The 19509-nt window shown below is 63.1% G+C and overlaps 1 protein-coding gene across 2 annotated transcripts; it reads right to left on the reverse strand.

The window, feature by feature from the left end:
* Positions 1 to 242: 242 nt before the first annotated feature.
* Positions 243 to 8047, reverse strand: SMIM24 (small integral membrane protein 24). 2 transcript variants are annotated; one of them, XM_039516022.1, is made up of 4 exons: positions 7816 to 8047; positions 7304 to 7439; positions 3813 to 3851; positions 243 to 979 (listed from the first exon to the last, which is right to left on the reverse strand). In XM_039516022.1, exons 1-4 carry the CDS (start codon positions 7877 to 7879, stop codon positions 886 to 888), a joined length of 333 nt encoding a protein of 110 aa, XP_039371956.1. In that variant the 5' UTR covers positions 7880 to 8047; the 3' UTR covers positions 243 to 885. The 2 variants fall into 2 exon arrangements, with proteins under 2 accessions (XP_039371956.1, XP_039371955.1); XM_039516021.1 differs by having other exon boundaries at positions 243 to 982.
* Positions 8048 to 19509: the final 11462 nt, after the last annotated feature.

Below are 19509 nucleotides of genomic sequence, written 5' to 3' on the forward strand. Positions count from 1 at the left end.
TCTCGACATTAGGGGCTTTGTCTTATATACACAACTGTACCCTCCCCCACGAGAAAAAATGTGTCCCAATTTCCCACATTTGCTGTCTGGTCACCCTAAGTGCAGCCCGTGGAGCAATGGGCTCAGGCTCTCTGCACACTCAGGCAGACGTCTCTGCGTCGGTCGCACACACGACATCCTGCTCTTAGGCTTTTCTTCACAATCACAAGGGCCAAAAGCCTTTATTACCATTGTCATTCGTATAAACGCAAGTGCAGATTCTGGAGCCCAATTCTGCAGCATTGGGAGGGAAGGGGGAAGTCTGCAGCCTCAGAACACGGGGGGCCCGGCCAACAGGCCATAAACCGCTCACCTCCTGTTCCTTCCCTCATTTCTCTAGCTGGGATTTACTCTCCGCTTTCCCTCCTGGCTGCCAGCAGGTGGCACCAATCAGCGCTATAATGTTTTCAGCCCAGCTGGGCAGCGCAGGGGACAGCGTGGCACCGGCGCCCGTGGCCCAGCCGGGCTCAGAGACGCAGGGAGATTGTTCTGCTCCCTCCACAGGCTCCTGCACCGCACGCTCAGCCCGCGCAAGGCCCAGCCTGGACCCCGCTGCAGGGGGCGCTGCGGTGCTGGTGGGGGGCTTTGGGGAGAATCCCCTCCAGGGAAGGGGAGAGGGGGCTTGTCCTGCACAGGGTAGTGAGGGGGCGTCTGTGCCCGCTGCACCCCTGGGCCCTGCACAGCAGCACACAGAAGAGGCCTCCCGTGCTGGGCCAGGGAGGGTTCGGGCAGAGCTGGGCACAGGGAAGCAGTGAGTTGATTTGTGTGCCGGGCGGCACAGCGGGGCACCGTGGCGGCGGTGGCAGCAATTCCATGGTCTCCCACCCCGCTGGGCTCGCAGGCTCCTCACAGGGAGGTCGTTTTATTCTCCTTCCTCACGTTCTGCTCCTTCTCGCTGTCCTCCTCCAGCGCTAGGTTGTTGTAGACGTTTGAGACCGCCCTGCTGAACAGGGGAGACAGCGAGGAAATGTGGGGCCCCAGGGTGGGGCTCGGGCCGGGGGCGAGGGCAGCTCCCTGGGACGACTGGTGCATGCTGAACCTGGGTTCAGATCCCTCGGGGTAATGGCCGCTCGCTGGCTCCCCCGGCCCCGCTCCTGCGTGTTCAAAGCACAGGTTGCCTTGCCCGCACTGGGGCTTTAACACGGCTATGGGGCAGGCTGTGAGCTCAGCAGGGCCGGGCCAATCTCTGGCTGTGCGGCGCCCTGCCCAGGGGGGCATTTAGGTGCCTCCGGGAGGGGAATCGTCAATAACAGGAAGGGGCGACCACCGCAGAGCCAGGGAGCTGGCTTGTCCCTGTCCGATGGGCTCCGCCTGTCTGCTCCCATCCCAGCAAGCCAGTGGCTACCTAAGGTGTCCCATTTGCCACTGCACTGCTGGCCACAGCCATCTGGGCCCTGAAGGCAGCAGCGGGGACAGAACCCAGAGTCTCTTGCTTCATAAAGCTCCATCTCTGAGCAACAGGAGGATCCTCACTAGCCATTAGCAGTATAGGGTGCATGACATGCAGCTGAGCAGCCCCAGTTCCCACCAGCTGCAGCGTCTGGCAGTGTGGGGATCCCCCCCTCAGAGAAGGCGCCTGCTTGTCACCGTTCCCACTGAGGAGCTGAGACGGCACTGTGAGCGGCCCTCACCTTTCATTTCTACCCAGACCACTGAGCATGCACGAGCACCTGCACGTACCCACCCACCCACACAGGCATGAGCACACACATGAGTACACGCACACACACATATACGAGCACACACACAACAAGCACACACACGCACAAGCACACACACATACACACACACACACACACACACAGACCACACACGCACACACACACACCAGACACCCCACCCCGCACACACACACACACACACACACACACACACACACACACACACACACACACACACACACACACACACACACACACACACACACACACACACACACACACACACACACACACACACACACACACACACACACACACACACACACACACACACACACACACACACCCACACACACACACACACACACACACACACACACACACACACACACACACACACACACACATAGTAAAGTGCAACTAAAAAGATTAGGGGTTTAGAGAGGGTCCCATATGAGGAAAGATTAAAGAGGCTAGGACTCTTCAGCTTGGAAAAGAGAAGACTAAGGGGGACATGATAGAGGTATATAAAATCATGAGTGATGTTGAGAAAGTGGATAAGGAAAAGTTATTTACTTATTCCCATAATACAAGAACTAGGGGTCACCAAATGAAATTAATAGGCAGCAGGTTTAAAACAAATAAAAGGAAGTTCTTCTTCACACAGCGCACAGTCAACTTGTGGAACTCCTTACCTGAGGAGGTTGTGAAGGCTAGGACTTTAACAATGTTTAAAAGGGGACTGGATAAATTCATGGTGGCTAAGTCCATAAATGGCTATTAGCCAGGATGGGTAAAGAATGGTGTCCCTAGCCTCTGTTCATCAGAGGATGGAGATGGATGGCAGGAGAGAGATCACTTGATCATTGCCTGTTAGGTTCACTCCCTCTGGGGCACCTGGCATTGGCCACTGTCAGCAGACAGATACTGGGCTAGATGGACCTTTGGTCTGACCCGGTACGGCCGTTCTTATGTTCTTACACGAGCATACACATGAGCACACATTCTTGCACACACACACGAGCACACACACACACACACAGAGGCATACATATGTGTGCACACACGAACGCACACACACACAGGCATTGCTGTAGTGAGCCAGGCTTGCCCAGTGGCTGGGGTCCTGCCTGCTGCTTGGCCTCTACTCCCAGCTCTGCCACCAATTCCCTTCCCCGCCTTCATCTCCTTTGTCGTGTCTGTGACCGTCCTGGGGGGTGTTGGCTCCGCGTGGGTGTCCCTGGGGTAGCGGGGCCCTGAGCTCACTTGGGGTGTTGGCTCCGTGTGGGTGTCCCTGGGGTGTTGGCTCCGCGTGGGTGTCCCTGGGGTGTTGGCGCCGCGTGGGTGTCCCTGGCATACGGATGCCCTGAGCTCACGTGGGGCCTCTAGATGTTCCAGCCGCTCCTGCCCCGGGAGGTGGGTGTCCGAGCCACGGGCAGAAGCCATTTCTTAGGGCCAATAGGCACAACAGGGCTGCTGGCAGGACAGGATATTCCTGGGGGCCTCCAGTTGGGAAGGATCCAGCCAGAGCCCTTAGCTGGCCCCATCCCAGAGGTCCTGGGCACCCCACAATCACCGACATATTCACCCTCACAGCCCCTGAGGGGCGGGGCAGGGCCGTTACCCCCTTGTACAGATGGGGCCTGAGGCCCAGAGAGCCGGTCTGGCCTGAGGGAGCATGTAGCAGAGCCGGGCGTTATAATCTGCTTGCCAGGCCGGCACCCGACCACTAGGCCACCCATCCCCCAGTGCCAGCTGCACCTCCCACAGCAGTGAGCGCCAGGGTTAGCGGCCTGGTGCTGGGAGCCCCATGTGAGGCAGGCACCACGAGCTCTTACACTGATCCAAAGTCCAGCAGTGATGGGCCCCGCCCCACCTCCCCTTCCATCTCTGCGCAGGAGGCTGAGCCGATCCGCCTGCAGGGAGGGCCAGGGACTCACCCCAGGCCTTGCAGCAGAGCCAGGGTCACCGGCCCACTTGGCCACCACCCCACAGTGCCTCCTCCCCTGCCCTGCCACCAGGGGTCACTGCAGCCAGTGCAGCCACTGCACCCCAGAGAACCCCCAAAACGCCGCGGCTCCGGGGCTGCAGCCAGAGAGGCAGATGCTTTACCTGGATTGGGCAGGTTCTCCCAGCGGCTCCTCCTCATTCCTGTGAAAAGAGCAGTGGGGACAGGGAGTCAGAGGGCACCGTGCGGCAGGGGGGCCCCCAGACATGCACTGAGGAGCCCCAGTCAGCGCCAAGGGGCGCCTCGGTACAGAGTAGCCGCTGTCCCCTGGTGCGGCAGGGCCCTCGTCCCGCTCTGGATACACAACGCGCCCATCTTGCTGCCCCATCGAGCGCTCCCAAGTGCAGCCGGTGAAACCCTTTTTGTCTGCACCATCGTCCGCAAGAAAATGCCTGTTTTGCCAAACATTTTTGATTTCCCAGTGGGAAAATGGACAGGGCGGTGCCTGGCTGCCCCCCGACGGCGCTTGTCCACTTTCACTCTGCCAGAGAAACTCTCAGAGGCCCCCAAGGGCAGGAGCCCAGGTGCCCAGCCGTCCCCTCAAAGCTCTCTGCCTCGCCACCTCCCACAGCTGGGGGCTGGCTGGGGGTGAGTGCCCGGAACTGCGGCCTCTCCACCCCACGGGCTGCGTCAGTTTCACAAGTGGGTATCCAGCCAGCTGACAAATACAACGTCTTTCCCAGGAAAGTATTTCTGGTTTCCCATCATCGGTGCTTGAATTAAGAAACGCCAGCACTACAGCTGGCCAGGCCACCTTAATCCAGCCCCCCGCTAACCGCACACAGGAGCCAGCTCTCCTGGGTCTCTGGCCAGTGCCTTGCACACAGGAAAAGAGCCATTCTCCTCTTCCAGGTCCCTGCCTCCTTCACTGTCCGTCCTGGGCACTGAATGAGGCAGGGGTCCCGTAGGGCAAACAGCGCGTTATCCGGTGGGGAAAGGCTGTATTGTCATTACAGCTGCTGGGTATTTTTCAACAAAATGGGGTCGGGGGGGTTGTTAGAAATGGCCAACTCATCAAAACCAAAACATTTCACAGAAACATTTCGGTTTTGACAAAACTTCCTTGGGAAAGTGTCTGGGGTCCAGGCTGGAATTTCTGGCTAGGGAGCAGCCCTCACCCCAGGGTGGCGGTAGCTTAGTGAGGTGGGGGTGCTTATCTGTGACGGAGGAGAGCCAGGGTCAAGTCCCTGCTCCAGATTAGGCAGAACAGGGACCTGCAGCTGGGATTCTCACGCCCCAGGGAAGTGCCCGCAGCAGTGGGTGGGGCCACTCTCGTGTGTGGTTTGGGGTGACAAATTTGGAAAAGTCCCGTTCTCATTCTGACATGGAATGAAAACAAATCCGGCTCTTTGCCATTTTCTGCGACCTGAAATTCTCATTTATGACCAGCCGTACCCCGGTGTGAATGCTCCAGGGGGGGTGAATTTAAACAAACGCAGAAATGTGTGATCATAACAATCCTCCCCCAGAGAGCCACGAACAGGGCTGGCACCCAGGACCTTTAGCTCCACAGCACAGATCCTCTGCTACTTAAACTTAAGGAAGCTAGCTGAGGTAGTAGGTTGTTATCCTCCATCTGGACCAGTCACTTGAGGGCACCTGCTAGTATTTGCGAGCCAGAAGAGGAATGAAGTGAAGCTGGAATGGTGGGAGCTGCTCTGGCTCGCCAAAGGAATATCATCTAGATCAGTTCTCAGCCCGTGGATCGGGACCCGAAATTGGATCGCCAGAATGTTTCGGAGGGTGGCCTGGCAGCTCCTGCAGCTCCGGTCCCACAGGGCTGGCTGGGTTTGCCCCCCTGCTCCAGGCACTGCGACTCCAGGGTCCCAGGGTCACTCATGACGACAGGAGCCCGGGCAGGCCAAAACCGAGTGAGTGGCACACGTGAGCCAGGGCACAGCCCCACTCACACCAGTTTGGTGCGTCGGGGGGCGGGGCCCAATGTGCCAAGGTGGGGCCAGCCCCACAGGAGTCTCCACTGTGGGGTGCCAAAACCACCCAGGGCCTCCACCCCCAGGCTATTTACTGGGTCACAACGAGTCATAACCATTTACAGAGGGGGCCCGAGCCCACAAAGGTTGGGACCCACTGGCCTCGTGTGTGCAGACCCCACAGCCAAGCGCTTGGATTCAGCCTGGTCGCTCGGAAAGGCCAGTAGGTGTGTGGATGACACTGGCTCTGCCTGACGTTCCCTCGCAGCAAAGGGCCCTGCTCCTTGCCTGCCTCTGGCAGATGGGCTGGGAGCCTCGCTGACTAGGAGCTGTGATGTGCACAGAGTTATGACCTGAGTCTGGGGGAGAGATAGGACCAGATTCCAGTGTCCTGCTGGCTCCCTCCCCACACGCCTTCTTGCAGCCACTTGTCCAGAGCTCAGGCTGTGTGAGCCTGGAGCACGTTCAGTGCAGCTGGAAAGGTCAGAGACTTTAGCAGCAAGCTTCCTGCAAGCTCTCCTGAGCATGTGCAAATGGCAAAAATTTGGCCCGGGTGAGTTTTCATGGGCACAGCAAAAGGCGCCTCCCTGAACCGAGGATCATACCCCTGCCAGATGTCTACGTTCCTGCGCCAGAGCTTGGAGGCGCTAGAGTTCTTCAAAGGAATGGGCAGGAAGGACCCTGGCAAAACTACCTAATTTCCCCAACCTTGTTCTCAGAAAGGCTGGACTGTATCGAGCCCGACACTGAGACCCAGCTGGAAAATTTCAGCCCAAACTGGTCAAATTTGTCAAAGTTATGAGCAGCTGAAAACAGGGGCTGATAATGGAAAACATTAGGCCACCTTAGCTACAGGTGGCTCTGCCCATTTCGTCTTTAATAGCCGGGCGCAGCAGGGACTTGGTACTTTGTACGCACTCGGTGCCCTGTGCTCCCTGAGGCAGCTGTACGAGCAGAACGCAGAGCCCAGGTGTGTCCCGGTACGTGGAACAAGCCCCAGATAAGCACCAAACCGCTGATTCCAGCCCTGGAGACACCAGAGGGGAGGGTGACCTTCACCAGGCAACGGGGTCCACTCCCGAGATTACAGGGAGCTGATGCATTGTGCCCTGTGACAACACATTTTGTTCAAAGATCTCAAAAATGTTTCACAAATATGATTAGTGATCTCAGAGAGCGTCACGGTGCTTTGTGGACATTGCCTAAAGCCCCCATTCCCCCAGCCTCCTGCGGGCCAAGGAGCTCTGTTTGCCCTTTATATAGATGCGGAAACGGAGGCACAGAGCGGGACAGGCACCTGCCCACAGTACACAGCAAGTAAAGTCATTTTCCCCAGGCACGTCACTAGCACAGCTGGGAATGGAAGCGAGGAGCCCTGACCGCCCGCCCACCCTGCTCCAACCACTAGATCCCCTCTCCTCCCAGAGCTGGCTGGAGAACCCAGGAGTCCTGACTCCCAGCCCCTGCCCCTGCAACTTACACTGGTCTAACCAGCACTGCCTCCCTGTCACAGCTCTTTGTGGTCTCAGACCATCCTGGCCAGTGACAGCGGAGAGCAGGTGAGGGGGCCAGAGGACCCAGGAGAGGGGCGGGCGCTCTGCACCCGCAGGATTGGGCCGAGGGGAGGGTCACATGGCATATGTCCCGTCAGACAGGGAGCCCACCTGCGCTTCTTGGAGCACCAGACTCTGTTGATGATCATCAGCACGACGACGACGAAGAGGAAGACCATGACGGCCGTCAGCCCCACCAGCCAGGGCTGCAGCGTCCTGGAGCCCGTTGTGGTGCCCTGCACTGCGCCTGCCAGGCCAAAGGGAAAGGCTTGTTCCAGAGCGGGGAGCTGCAGCGGGATTAGGGGAGGCAGGTGCCCAAGGGGGCTCCCTGGATTGCTTCAGTGATTGCCTCAGCGGCTTCAGCCTCCAGCCTACTCATGGTCTGGAGGGACTGGCCCCTGCCAGGGCCACCTCCAGCACCCACGGCCCTGCTTGCTCCCTCCGGCAGCCCCGGCCCCGCAGGCTTCCCCCGACACACACACAGCGCAGAGGTGAGGCCAGGGAGACCGTGCCCGGGGCCCAGAGAGGCAGGGACGGGCACTGTTCAGACCCATCTCCTGCTCCCCTCCTGCCAGGCTGCCCACCCCCCACCGCGGTCTCGGGCAGGGAGGGGGCGTCCCTACCGTCCTGGGCCTGCGAGGCGGCGATGAAGAGCAGGAAGAACAGAGGAGCGCGGAGAGGAGACATGATGCCCGGCTCGCTCGGTGGCTGCCTGTTGTCCCGGGCGCCAGGCGCTGTCCCAAGCCAGTGGGGGGGGGCCGGGGATTGTGCGAGGATGAATCTGAACTCAAAGCCTGGTGCCTCTCCCAGCAGCCAGCGCCCACACCCAGCGCGGCTAACAGCCCGTCTGAGGGCTCAGGGACGCCAGCCAGTGGCTTTATTGTGCTCAACAGGGCAAATGCCAACTTGTGCTTTAAAGGTACCATGGCAACCAGAGCCCTTTAACCCTCTGGAGGCGGCGCGAGACCGACCAGGAAGCGGCGAGAATCCCAGAGTCCAGGCCAGGCCCCGCACAAGCAGCTGGCTGAAATTTTTCAGGCAAATGGTTTATTTGCTGCCTAACACCAGCTCAGCCAGTGCATGTGACACGGTCAGTTCCGGCCCGGAAACACTCTCCGGGCCAACCCACTGGGCAGCGTTTGGCCAAGCCCGTGGGGGGCACTGCCCGGGATGCTGGAGACCCCCGTCAGCGTCAGGGGGAGCCAGGCGGTCCTCTCTGCTCCTGAGCCCCAGGGCACCGGCCCTGGCTCTGGCTCTGGCTCTGGCGCTCAAGTTGCAGCAGCTCATGCTCTTAGCTCCCAAGGTCCCCGGTTCCATACCCAGGGGGTTGGCTGAGGGAGCAGCTTCACAGCCACCTCAAGGGGCTGTACCCTCTCCTGCCCTGGGGGAGCCACGAAGACCGCGGCTGGGGGGACCCCTCCTGCCCCAGGGGGAGCCGCAAAGAGCGCAGCTGGGGGGGGCCGAGGGGGGGCCGCTAAGCTCCAGGGCCGCCCAGAGGGGGGGGCAAGAGGGGCAATTTGCCCCGAGCCCCACAGGGGCCCCCACGAGAGTTTTTCGGGGCCCCTGGAGCGGGGTCCCTCACTCGCTCCGGGGGCCCCGGAAAACTCTTGCGGGGCCGAGCGCAGGAGCTTCTTCGCTCCCGGTCTTCGCCGGCGGGGGGTCCTTCCGCTCCGGGCGGAAGGACCCCGCTGGCGACTACCGCCGAGACTGAGCGGGACCCGCGCGAAGTTCAGCTCGGTCTCGGCGGTGGCGGTGGGGCCCTTCCGGTCCGGGACCCGCCGCCGAAGTGCCCCGAAGACCCACGGCGGGGCCCCCCCCCCGAATTACCGCCGAAGACCAGGCTGCACTTTGGCGGCGGGTCCGGCTTTGGCGGTAATTCGGCAGCGGGGGGGGGCCCCCGCCGCGGGTCTTCGGGGCACTTCGGCGGCGGGTCCCGGAACGGAAGGGCCCCCCACCGCCGAAGACCCCGGGCCCCCGGAATCCTCTGGGTGGCCCTGCTAAGCTCAGCTGCCTGTTGGGAGCTCTCCAGGGCGCAGGGGCCTTTCACTGACACAGCGATTGCACTAATCATTAACGCTGTTATCTGGGTGCCCTGGGGTGACTCACGCTGCTGGAGACTGAGCACCAGGGCCCATTGGGCCAATGCTGGCCGTGCTGCCCATGAGAACAGCGCAGCGGGGGCAAGGCTCAGACCAGGGGTGGGGCAGTGCTGCGCAGGGGATCAGCTGTGGGGCAGGGGAGCAGGAGTGGGGTGAAGCTGAGCAATCAGCACAGGGCAGAGGAAGTCCAATGAAAGCAGCTGTAGGCTGCCTCCCCCCCGCGACGTGGGGTTGCCCCCAGAGCAGCCTTTGAACCCAGGCCCATGGTGATGCCCCCCCAAGCCCCATCCGGGGCCCCAAGTCTGCAGGCGAGGGATGGCAGATGCAGCCCCCTTGGTCTGGTCCCCCCACATCTGTTCTCCCAGCCCACGGGCCACTTGGTTTGGGGCTGAGTCTTCAACTGCAGGCCAAGGGCACTGGGGAGCTCAGACCCGTCCCTGCTGCAGGAAGCGTCTGCCCCAGGCACCCCCACCCCCCGCCCCGCTGTGCCCCTGGGGGGCGGGGGGGCAGCCTGCTGGAGTTTGGACTTTGATGTGGCCGCTCAGTGCCCCGCGGCAGCCATGGCAACGGTGCCAAAGTATAGTCAGAAATAAACACTTGGCGTCTTCCGAGCACCCCACCCCTTTGGGGGAGGAGTTGGCCTTGGGCCCACGCTGGCAGTGGGGGTGGGGGGTGCTGGGACTTGCAGCCCACATCTCCAGGCGCGAAGGGCGAACTCCTGGTCCCTCTGAGGCCAATGGGCATTTGGCCACTGGCTGGCCGGGAAGCAGCATCTTCCAGCCACAGCGACACCCCCCCAGCCCCCCAGCACAAGCCCTTGGCTCCTGCTTCTGGGGCAAAGCCCGACCTGCAGTCCTGGAAGGGTCTTTCCCCAGGCCTGCAATGGGCTGGCTGGCGCAGACAGTAAGGTTGCCAATTTCCTAATCACTCAAAACCGAACACCCCTGCCCAGCCCCGTGCTCTGCCCCTTCTCTGAGGCCCCGGCCCCCGCTCCTTCCATCGCTCGCGCTTCCCCACCCTCACTCACTTTCACCGGGCTGGGGCAGGGGGGTGGCGTGTGGGAGGGAGGGAGGGCTCCGGCTGGGGGTGCAGGCTCTGGGGTGGGGCTGATGAGGGGTTCAGGGTGCAGGAGAGGGCTCCGGGCTGGGGCAGGGGGTTGGCGTGTGGGAGGGAGGGAGGGCTCCGGCTGGGGGTGCAGGCTCTGGGGTGGGGCAGGGGGCTGGGGTGGGGTGCAGGGTCCTGGCAGCGCGTACCACGACTCCAAGGAAGCAGCTGCCCAGTCCCTGCACCCTCTAGGCACATGGGCGGGCAGGCTGCCTGGTGCATGCTGCCTTTGCACCCGCAGGACTGCCCCCCACACCCCTGCAGCTCCCATTGGCTGCAGTTCCTGGCCAATGGGAGCTGCGGAGCCAGCGCTGGGGGAAAGGGCAGCGCGTGGAGCCTCCCTGGCCTCCCCATGCCTAGGGGCCGCAGGGACCTGGCGGCTGCTTCTGGGAGCCACGCGGCGCCAGGGCAGGCAAGGTCTCTGCCTGAGCCCCGGGCCCCTGCTGCGCTGCTGATCGCACTTTTAATGGCCGGGTCGGCGATGCTGACCGGAGCCGCCAGGGAGTGGGCGTTCCAGTCAAAGAGTGGACACCTGGCACCCCTAGCAGACAGGCCTGCTGCAGGCTCCCTTCCTTCCTGGACACCTGCGTGAGGTGCCAGCCAGGCAACCAGGAGGGAGAAATGGATGCGGGGGGGGGGCTTCAGACGCCCCGGAACAGCCGTCCCAGCAGCTCGCAGTGTGTTTGGGAAACAAGTGGGACCCCAGCAGCTGGGGTAAATTCCAGTCAGATCCCCACAGTTCAGACACCCCAAGCAGCCTCTGGGGAAGCAACATTGCAGGACAAGGCTGTCAGAGACAACCCAGCCCCAACCCCTAACCCCTAGCTCCCCCCTCACGTCTTGTCCCCCCCTCCCCCAACTTCTGTGCTTCCCTGAGCGGGAGGGAGGCTGATCCAGCGGCCAGGCCTCACCGAGCTCTCCTGAGCTGCATCCAAATTCCGGGCCTGCCCCTCCCGGGGGGGCTAATGCCTGGGATAGGATGAGATGCACGGGGCAGAGAACTGACATTAAACTCCTCTAGACAGGCTGAGGCAGCAGCAAGCTCAGCTCCACAGTTGCTTGGAACACAAAATGAAAGTAAGTGTGTGTGTGTGTGTGTGTGTTGAGAGAGAGAGGACAGTGGGAGTGTGTGCATGCATGTGTCTGCAGAGTGTCTGTGTGTGTTCACGTGACTGCACTGTTTGTGTGCATGTGTCTGCAGAGTGTCTGTGTGTGTTCACATGACTGCACTGTTTGTGTGCACGTGCGTGCATGTGTCTGCAGAGTGTCTGTGTGTGTTCACGTGACTGCACTGTTTGTGTGCACGTGCGTGCATGTGTCTGCAGAGGGCGTGTGTGTGTGCAAGGGTTGACAGGTGTCCAGTTTTCGACCGGAAAGTCGGTGTCCCGTCAGTCCTGCTGACTGGACACCAAAAGTCTAGTTACCGCAGTACCCAGCCTCTGCTGTCGGACGGCGTAAGAGCAGCTGCTGCTGGAGGAGCTCAGCTGAGGCAGAGAAGCTTGATCTGAGGGACTGGCTCCAGCTCCGGCAGAGAGATAGGTACCGGTGCTGCCGCCAGGGGGACGGACCCTGACACACGCAGCAGCGTTTGAGGAGCAGGGTTGGCAGCTGGCCTCGCTGCCCGTGATAGCCTGGCAGGGCTTCTCAGCCTCCCCGGGCCCCGACTCCCTTCGGCCCCTGGCTCCGGGGATCGACCCCCTGCTCCCCACCATGCCCCAGTTGGGCTCCGCGTCAGCTCCTCCCAGCCTGACTCTTCAGGCAGCAGATGAGACCCGGGGGGGGAGGGGAGTGAGCGATGGAGCTGTGGGGGAGGGGCTCTAATGTCCAGTTTTGGCAAATTGGCAACCCTAGTGTGTGCTGTGTGGGAAGCCCCGTGACACTGCACGCGCGTGCATGGGGTGAGCTGTGCAGCAGAGCATGAGTGTGCACATTTCTTCCATCGCCTCAGCCAGCTGATTCTGGCCCGGCCGAGCCTGCCCGAGCCCTGCTGGTGCCGGCAGCTGGAGTCTAAGCAGCTGTTTCAAGGGGCCTCCCTCACTCTGTGGCAGAGAAGCACCGAGTTGGTTTCGGGGCCCACCAGTGGCTGCCCAGGGCACGGGGAAGATGACAGCGCTGGGGCCCAGACAGCGTGTTCTCAGGATGGCAGCCCCACTCCTGGTTCGATCCCTGGGCCCGTTTCCCAGCGCTGGTTCAGGTGCAGCTGAGGAGCTCACCCCATTTCTGGCCTGACTGGATGGTGGGGGCCTTTGGGGGCGAACTCCCACAGCCCTGGCTGAGAACCAAACCCAATCTTGCATCTAGCTCCAGCTGTGCTTCCGGACTCCCTGCCCAGCTGTCATAGAAACATAGAATCTCAGGGTTGGAAGGGATCTCAGGAGGTATCTAGTCCCACCCCCTGCTCAAAGCAGGACCAATCCCTGGACAGATTTTTACCCCAGATCCATAAGTGGCCCCCTCAAGGGCTGAACTCACAACCCTGGGTTTAGCAGGCCAATGCTCAAACCACCGAGCTATCCCTGCCCCGAGGGGTTTGAGCAGTGGCCTGCTAACCCCAGGGTTGTGAGTTCAGTCACTGAGGGGCCATTTATGGATCTGGGGCAAAAATCTGTCTGGGGCTTGGTCCAGCATAACCCCCATACGGAGTGCTCCAGCGTGGGAGTGGGAGGGGTCCCCGGCTAATCCCAAGGAGGGTGAGGAAGAGTCCCCAGCCACCCCCTCAAGTGCCCCAGATGGAGCCTGGTTGTTCTGAGGCCTGGGGGTCCAACGGTCTTTGTGCCGAGCTTTATTGACCAAAATGTTCTCCCCCAAGAGCAGATTTTGTTCCCCTGAACCCAACACAGTCACTGAGAATTGGGTGACACGTCACTTACATTTGCTGATTTTTTTAAATGAAAACCATAAAACTAATGAGAGAGAAGGGAGGGGAATGGGTGTGGGGGGGCTGGGAATGTTTAGCTTTTGTTTGGTCTAAACAATGGAAAAATCCACAAAGATTTCCAACCCCCCCCTTTGTATTTGTTTCTTTCCCCTTTTGGTGGGAAATGCACAGCGCTCGCTGGGCCGCTCTGGTTGCAGGGGAGCCCGTCCCCGAGAGCAGCACTGAGCCCACTGGCTAACTGGCCCTGGCCTCCCCTCCCCAGAGCAGTTCTCGGGGGTGCCTGGGAGCCACCTTGCTACCCCCAGCGTGAAGGAGTCTTGCCTGGGGTAAGCGGGTGGGAGCTACCACCACCAGCCTCCCCTGCGGGCTGTGCCACCTGCCTTTCCTTGCAGGTGCACCCCCATCCCCGAGGCCTTCGGCAGCTTCCCCCGTGATCTCCCTGACACCGGCTACTCACGGATGCCCAGACCCTCTGCCCACAAAGGGAGCACTTTGCCCCCGTTTCTAGTGCCCCTGTAACCGCCCTGCTCCGGTACAACGCCCAGCACCTGGCATGAAACCAAAGCAGGTGTATCTAGGAAAGAGCAGAGGGACCACTACAAGCCAGAGCACGTGTTGGACACCGATGGTTAACACACAAAGCACAATCACATAAGGAGAACCAGAGCCTGCACTTGTGACCTGCTCCCTGGCCCGCCAAGCTCCTGCCGCTGCACAGCCGCCGTCACAGGAACCGGGATCCACCGTCCACGAACCTTCCGCCGAACACGAGTGGATGCGAAGCCTCCGGGTCCCAGGCAGGGCGACCCCCTGGCTGTTACACTGGTCCCGGTTTGCCCCCAGCGGTTTCGATTGTTTGCAGCTGTTTGGGGTGGGTTCCATTGACTGTTCTGGGATGGTGCAATGGGGGAGAACTGAGCCGTGCATCACAGCGGGGGCTAACCAGGGAGGGCTGGCCCCTCCTGCATCACTGTGTCCTGTATCGCTGCCGGGCGCTGCTTTTAACCTTAACCCATATGGGCAGACGCTCCGGTGTGGTTCCATTGTTCCCACGCCGGGAGTCTGACCAGCACTAGGGCGCCGCTCCCCTGTCATGGATTTGGTGTAACGAGTTTGTCCAGTCTGAGATGGGAGCCGCTTGTCGAGAGCAGTGAACCCTTCTGCCCTGGCACCGACAGCCCAGCGCGGGCAGTGGGCGCAGTGAAGCGGGCGGTGGGCGCAGTGAAGCAGGCGGTAAAGTGCAGTGAAGCGGGCAGAGGGCGCAGTGAAGCGGGCAGTGAAATGCAGTGAAGCGGGCGGTGGGCGCAGTGAAGCAGGCGGTAAAGTGCAGTGAAGCGGGCAGAGGGCGCAGTGAAGCGGGCGGTGGGCGCAGTGAAGCGGGCAGTGAAATGCAGTGAAGCGGGCGGTGGGTGCAGTGAAGCGGGCGGTGGGCGCAGTGAGGCAGGCAGTGAAGTGCAGTGAAGCAGGCGGTAGGCGCAGTGAAGTGGGCGGTGGGCGCAGTGAAGCAGGCAGTGAAGTGCAGTGAAGCGGGCGGTGGGTGCAGTGAAGTGGGCGGTGGGCACAGTGAAGTGGGCGGTGGGCGCAGTGAGGCAGGCAGTGAAGTGCAGTGAAGCGGGCGGTGGGCGCAGTGAAGTGGGCGGTGGGCACAGTGAAGTGGGCGGTGGGCGCAGTGAAGCAGGCAGTGAAGTGCAGTGAAGCGGGCAGTGGGCGCAGTGAAGCAGGCAGTGAAGTGCAGTGAAGCGGGCGGTGGGCGCAGTGAAGCGGGCGGTGGGCGCAGTGAGGCAGGCAGTGAAGTGCAGTGAAGCGGGCGGTGGGCGCAGTGAAGCGGGCAGTGGGCGCAGTGAAGCGGGCAGTGAAGTGCAGTGAAGCGGGCAGTGGGCGCAGTGAAGCAGGCAGAGGGCACAGTGAAGTGGGCGGTGGGCGCAGTGAAGTGGGCGGTGGGCGCAGTGAAGCGGGCAGAGGGCACAGTGAAGCAGGCAGTGAAGTGCAGTGAAGCGGGCAGTGGGCGCAGTGAAGCACGGGTCAAGCGGCTCCTTCTCTGCCTGCCGGACAGTCTTGATCCCAGCTTTGGGCCCTGGCGGGCGGGGACCTGGCCTGAGCAGGCCCCTCTGCCGGGGAGTCTGAATCTGCCCAGCCCCACAGGCCCACGCTGGCAGCTGGAGCTGAGAGGCAAGTTGCCCTGCCAGCCCCATGGAGCCACTGCCCCCTAGTGGACAGTGGAGGCCCCCAGTGCCTGCTCCGAGCTGCGCCTTAGAAGAACTTCTGGTGAGAGTCTGTGGAGGGGATGGAACTGCGGGGGGCGATGGGGGGCAGTGCCAGGGGGGCTTCCATCCCAGGCAGGGTGCAGGGAGCTTGGCAGCCCTGTCCCTGTCCCTCCATGGAGGTCTCCTCCTCTCGCCTCTCCTGCATCCCCATCGCTTTCCCCACAGCGACTCCCCCGCCGGCCTCCAGCTGCTCCTCTGGTTTCGGCCCAAAGGCCCAGTCTAAACACAGAGACAGAGAGATGAGAAGCGGCATCGTCCTCCCCCTGCCCTGAAATAACGCCCGGGGCAGCCCAAGGGCCCGACCTGGAACTAGCCCGCAGGCGAGGCCGCCGTGCGGCTGGCCCAGGGCAGGCGGGCAGGGCCGCCCGGCACAGGCAGGCTACAGCCTTGGCAGATCAGTAGGTGCCGCAGGGCAGGGCCCCACCCGGGGTCTGGGCAGCAGAGGCTGAGGGGTCACTGGGCTGCCCTGACACTTGTTCTCATGAAGGATCCCTGGGGCTTTTCCTAGCAGCGGGTCTGGTAACCGCAGCGTCCTGCTGAAATTCCCCCAACAGCCCAGACGGACCCCACCGTTCTTCAGCCAGCCCAGGCAGCCTCGCTCTGCCCTGCCCCAAACCGTTGCTCTTCGTTGCTCTGCACCGCCAGCAGCAGCTCTGTCCCACCCCAGAGGGGGCTGCACTGCATTGGCGCTGGGTGCTGCACGTTCAGAGCTGGGGCGTCAGCCAAGGGGAGATGGGCTGGGAGCCAACCACGGTGGGTGGAGATCAGCTACCCTGGCACGCCCCCAACCACAGCAAGCCTGGCATTGGCACTGAGGCTACACGCACAGGGATCAGTGAATGCCACCTCGTCCCCCAAAGCCCCCCGTTCCCTGGGTGGAGGCTGCCTGGCAGCCACAAGACAGGAACAATGTCCAGCCAGCGCTGATGCAGGGCGGCTGGAGCAGCTGATCTCGAGCTGAGATGGTCCATGTCTCATTCACCATCTCTGAGCCACCCGATCCATTCCCCAGGCCCGGGTCCCTGCCACTGACTGCTCACACCCACCCGCCCCGTGGGCATTGCCAGGCGAGCCCTGCCCACTGACTGCTCACACCCACCTGCCCCATGGGCATTGCCAGGCGAGCCCTGCGCATCCCTGCCACTGACTGCTCACACCCACCCGCCCCATGGCACTGCCCAGCCATGCCCTGCCCACTGACTGCTCACACCCACCCGCCCCGTGGGCATTGCCAGGCGAGCCCTGCGCATCCCTGCCACTGACTGCTCACACCCACCCGCCCCATGGGCATTGCCAGGCGAGCCCTGCCCACTGACTGTTCACACCCACCTGCCCTGTGGCACTGCCCAGCCCTGCCCTGCCCACTGACTGCTCACACCCACCCGCCCCATGGGCATTGCCAGGCGAGCCCTGCCCACTGACTGCTCACACCCACCTGCCCTGTGGCACTGCCCAGCCATGCCCTGCCCTCTGACTGCTCACACCCACCCGCCCCGTGGGCATTGCCCGGCGAGCCCTGCGCATCCGTGCCACTGACTGCTCACACTCACCCGCCTGGTGGGCACTGCCCAGCACATCCCTGCCTGCTGACTGCTCACACCCACCCGCCCCGTGGGCATTGCCCGGCGAGCCCCGCGCGTCCCTGCCACTGACTGCTCACACCCACCCGCCCCGTGGGCACTGCCCAGCCATGCCCTGCCCACTGACTGCTCACACCCACCCGCCCCATGGGCATTGCCAGGCGAGCCCTGCCCACTGACTGCTCACACCCACCTGCCCTGTGGCACTGCCCAGCCATGCCCTGCCCACTGTCTGCTCACACCCACCTGCCCTGTGGCACTGCCCAGCCCTGCCCTGCCCACTGACTGCTCACACCCACCCGCCCCATGGGCATTGCCAGGCGAGCCCTGCCCACTGACTGCTCACACCCACCCACCCTGGGGCACTGCCCAGTGAGCCCTGCGCGTCCCTGCCACTGACTGCTCACACCCACCTGCCTTGTGGCACTGCCCAGCACATCCCTGCCCTCTGACTACTCACACCCACCTGCCCCATGGGCATTGCCTGGTGAGCCCTGCGCATCCCTGCCACTGACTGCTCACACCCACCTGCCCTGTGGCACTGCCCAGCCATGCCCTGCCCACTGACTGCTCACACCCACCCGCCCCGTGGCACTGCCCAGCCATGCCCTGCCCACTGACTCCTCACACCCACCCGCCCTGTGGGCATTGCCCGGCGAGCCCTGCGCGTCCCTGCCACTGACTGCTCACACCCACCTGCCCCGGGGGCTCTGCCCAGCACGTCCCTGCCACTAACTGCTCACACCCACCCGCCCCGGGGGCATTGCCCAGCGAGCCCTGTGCGTCCCTGCCACTGACTGCTCACACCCACCCGCCCCGTGGGCACTGCCCAGCCATGCCCTGCCCACTGACTGCTCACACCCACCTGCCCTGTGGCACTGCCCAGCACGTCCCTGCCAGTGACTGCTCACACCCACCCGCCCCGTGGGCACTGCCCAGCACGTCCCTGCCACTGACTGCTCACACCCACCCACCCCGTGGGCACTGCCCAGCCATGCCCTGCCCACTGACTGCTCACACCCACCCGCCCCATGGGCATTGCCCGGCGAGCCCTGCCCACTGACTGCTCACACCCACCCGCCCCGGGGGCACTGCCCAGCACGTCCCTGCCACTGACTGCTCACACCCACCCACCCCGTGGGCACTGCCCAGCCATGCCCTGCCCACTGACTGCTCACACCCACCCGCCCCGGGGGCACTGCCCAGCACGTCCCTGCCACTGACTGCTCACACCCACCCGCCCCGGGGGCTCTGCCGGCACGTCCCGGGGACACTCACCAGCGAAGTCGTGCACCAGGTCCTTGATCAAGTGGCCCACGATGGCATAGGCGACGAGCCCCACGATCAGCGCTGCCATCAGCGGGTACAGGACGTAGCTGGGCAGGCGGAGGGTGTCCAGGGCTGGGGGCTTGTAGTCCGTGTACAGGGCCTCGCCCCGCTCCGGGGTGTCCTGCAGCAAGTGCCGCATCCCCCGCGGGCCGTCAGCCGCGCCCCGGCCAGGAGCCAGGCTCCCGCTGCTGCCCGAAAAGGCCTTCTCCAGGCGAGCCACGTCAGCCCCCGCCTGCCCTCCTAGCCGTCCCGCACTGCCCGATGCTGCCGCCCCGGCTCCTGCTGGCTGGGCCCAGGGCCAGAGGCAGTGCCAGGCAGCGGCTCCGCACTCGCTTCCCAGGCGCTGCTGCCCGTGAGACCTCGCCAGGGAGACGAGCGCCCGTCAACAGCCTACGCCCGACTCCCCGGCCCCGTCGCTGGGCCCGACGGGACTCACAGCTCCTGCGACGGGGCAGGCAGGTGAAGCGCCGCGGGGTGCGGCTGGAGCCTGGGGCACGACCCCTGCTAGCTCAGTGGTGACTCAGCTGGGGGCGCAAACTCCCCTCTCAGACAGGATCTGCAGGGGGAGCCCAGGCCTTTCTCTGCCCCCCACGGGGTCCGGAGGGCCGGTCCCCAGCAGGCTAAGCTGAGTGTGGCCATACGAGGGAGGCAGTCGGGGGCGCTGGCTGGATTGTACTGACCCTTCCCTCCTGGGTGCCAGGTGTGTCCCAACACCCCCCAGCCCCCAGGCTACTGTTAGGATAAGGGAACGATGCCCCGGAGGGGACGAGCTCCCCCCAGTGGCTCCCAGCACCCGGTCGGGGCAGGAAGAGGAGGCCTCGGGGCCTGGCTGCACCGAGAGCAGCTGGGCAGGATGGAGCCACGGCCCTGACCCCTTAGCCCGCCTCTGGCTGTGCCAGGCTAGGAGCCGCTGGAAATCTTACCCCTGGGAGCGGCCGAAATGCTGCAGGCTCCCAGGTGCCAGGTCCCTCGGGGCTGGATGGGGGCTCGGCTCTGCCCTGCGGGAGCTCACACGGCCGGTGACGAGCGCTTAGCGGCTGGGGTCGGCAGCCTGGCCCTGGGC

Source organism: Mauremys reevesii, linkage group 26, assembly GCF_016161935.1.
Source record: "Mauremys reevesii isolate NIE-2019 linkage group 26, ASM1616193v1, whole genome shotgun sequence".
In the NCBI taxonomy this organism is placed as follows: Eukaryota; Metazoa; Chordata; order Testudines; family Geoemydidae; genus Mauremys; species Mauremys reevesii.

Coding starts and splice junctions, on each gene's coding strand:
- SMIM24 (XM_039516021.1), bottom strand. CDS start 7,879: ATGTCTCCTCTCCGCGCTCCTCTGTTCTTCCTGCTCTTCATCGCCGCC. Junction 7,440..7,815: donor CGCCTCGCAGGCCCAGGACG/GTAGGGACGCCC, acceptor TTGGCCTGGCAG/GCGCAGTGCAGGGCACCACA. Junction 983..3,812: donor GGAGAACCTGCCCAATCCAG/GTAAAGCATCTG, acceptor TCCCCTGTTCAG/CAGGGCGGTCTCAAACGTCT.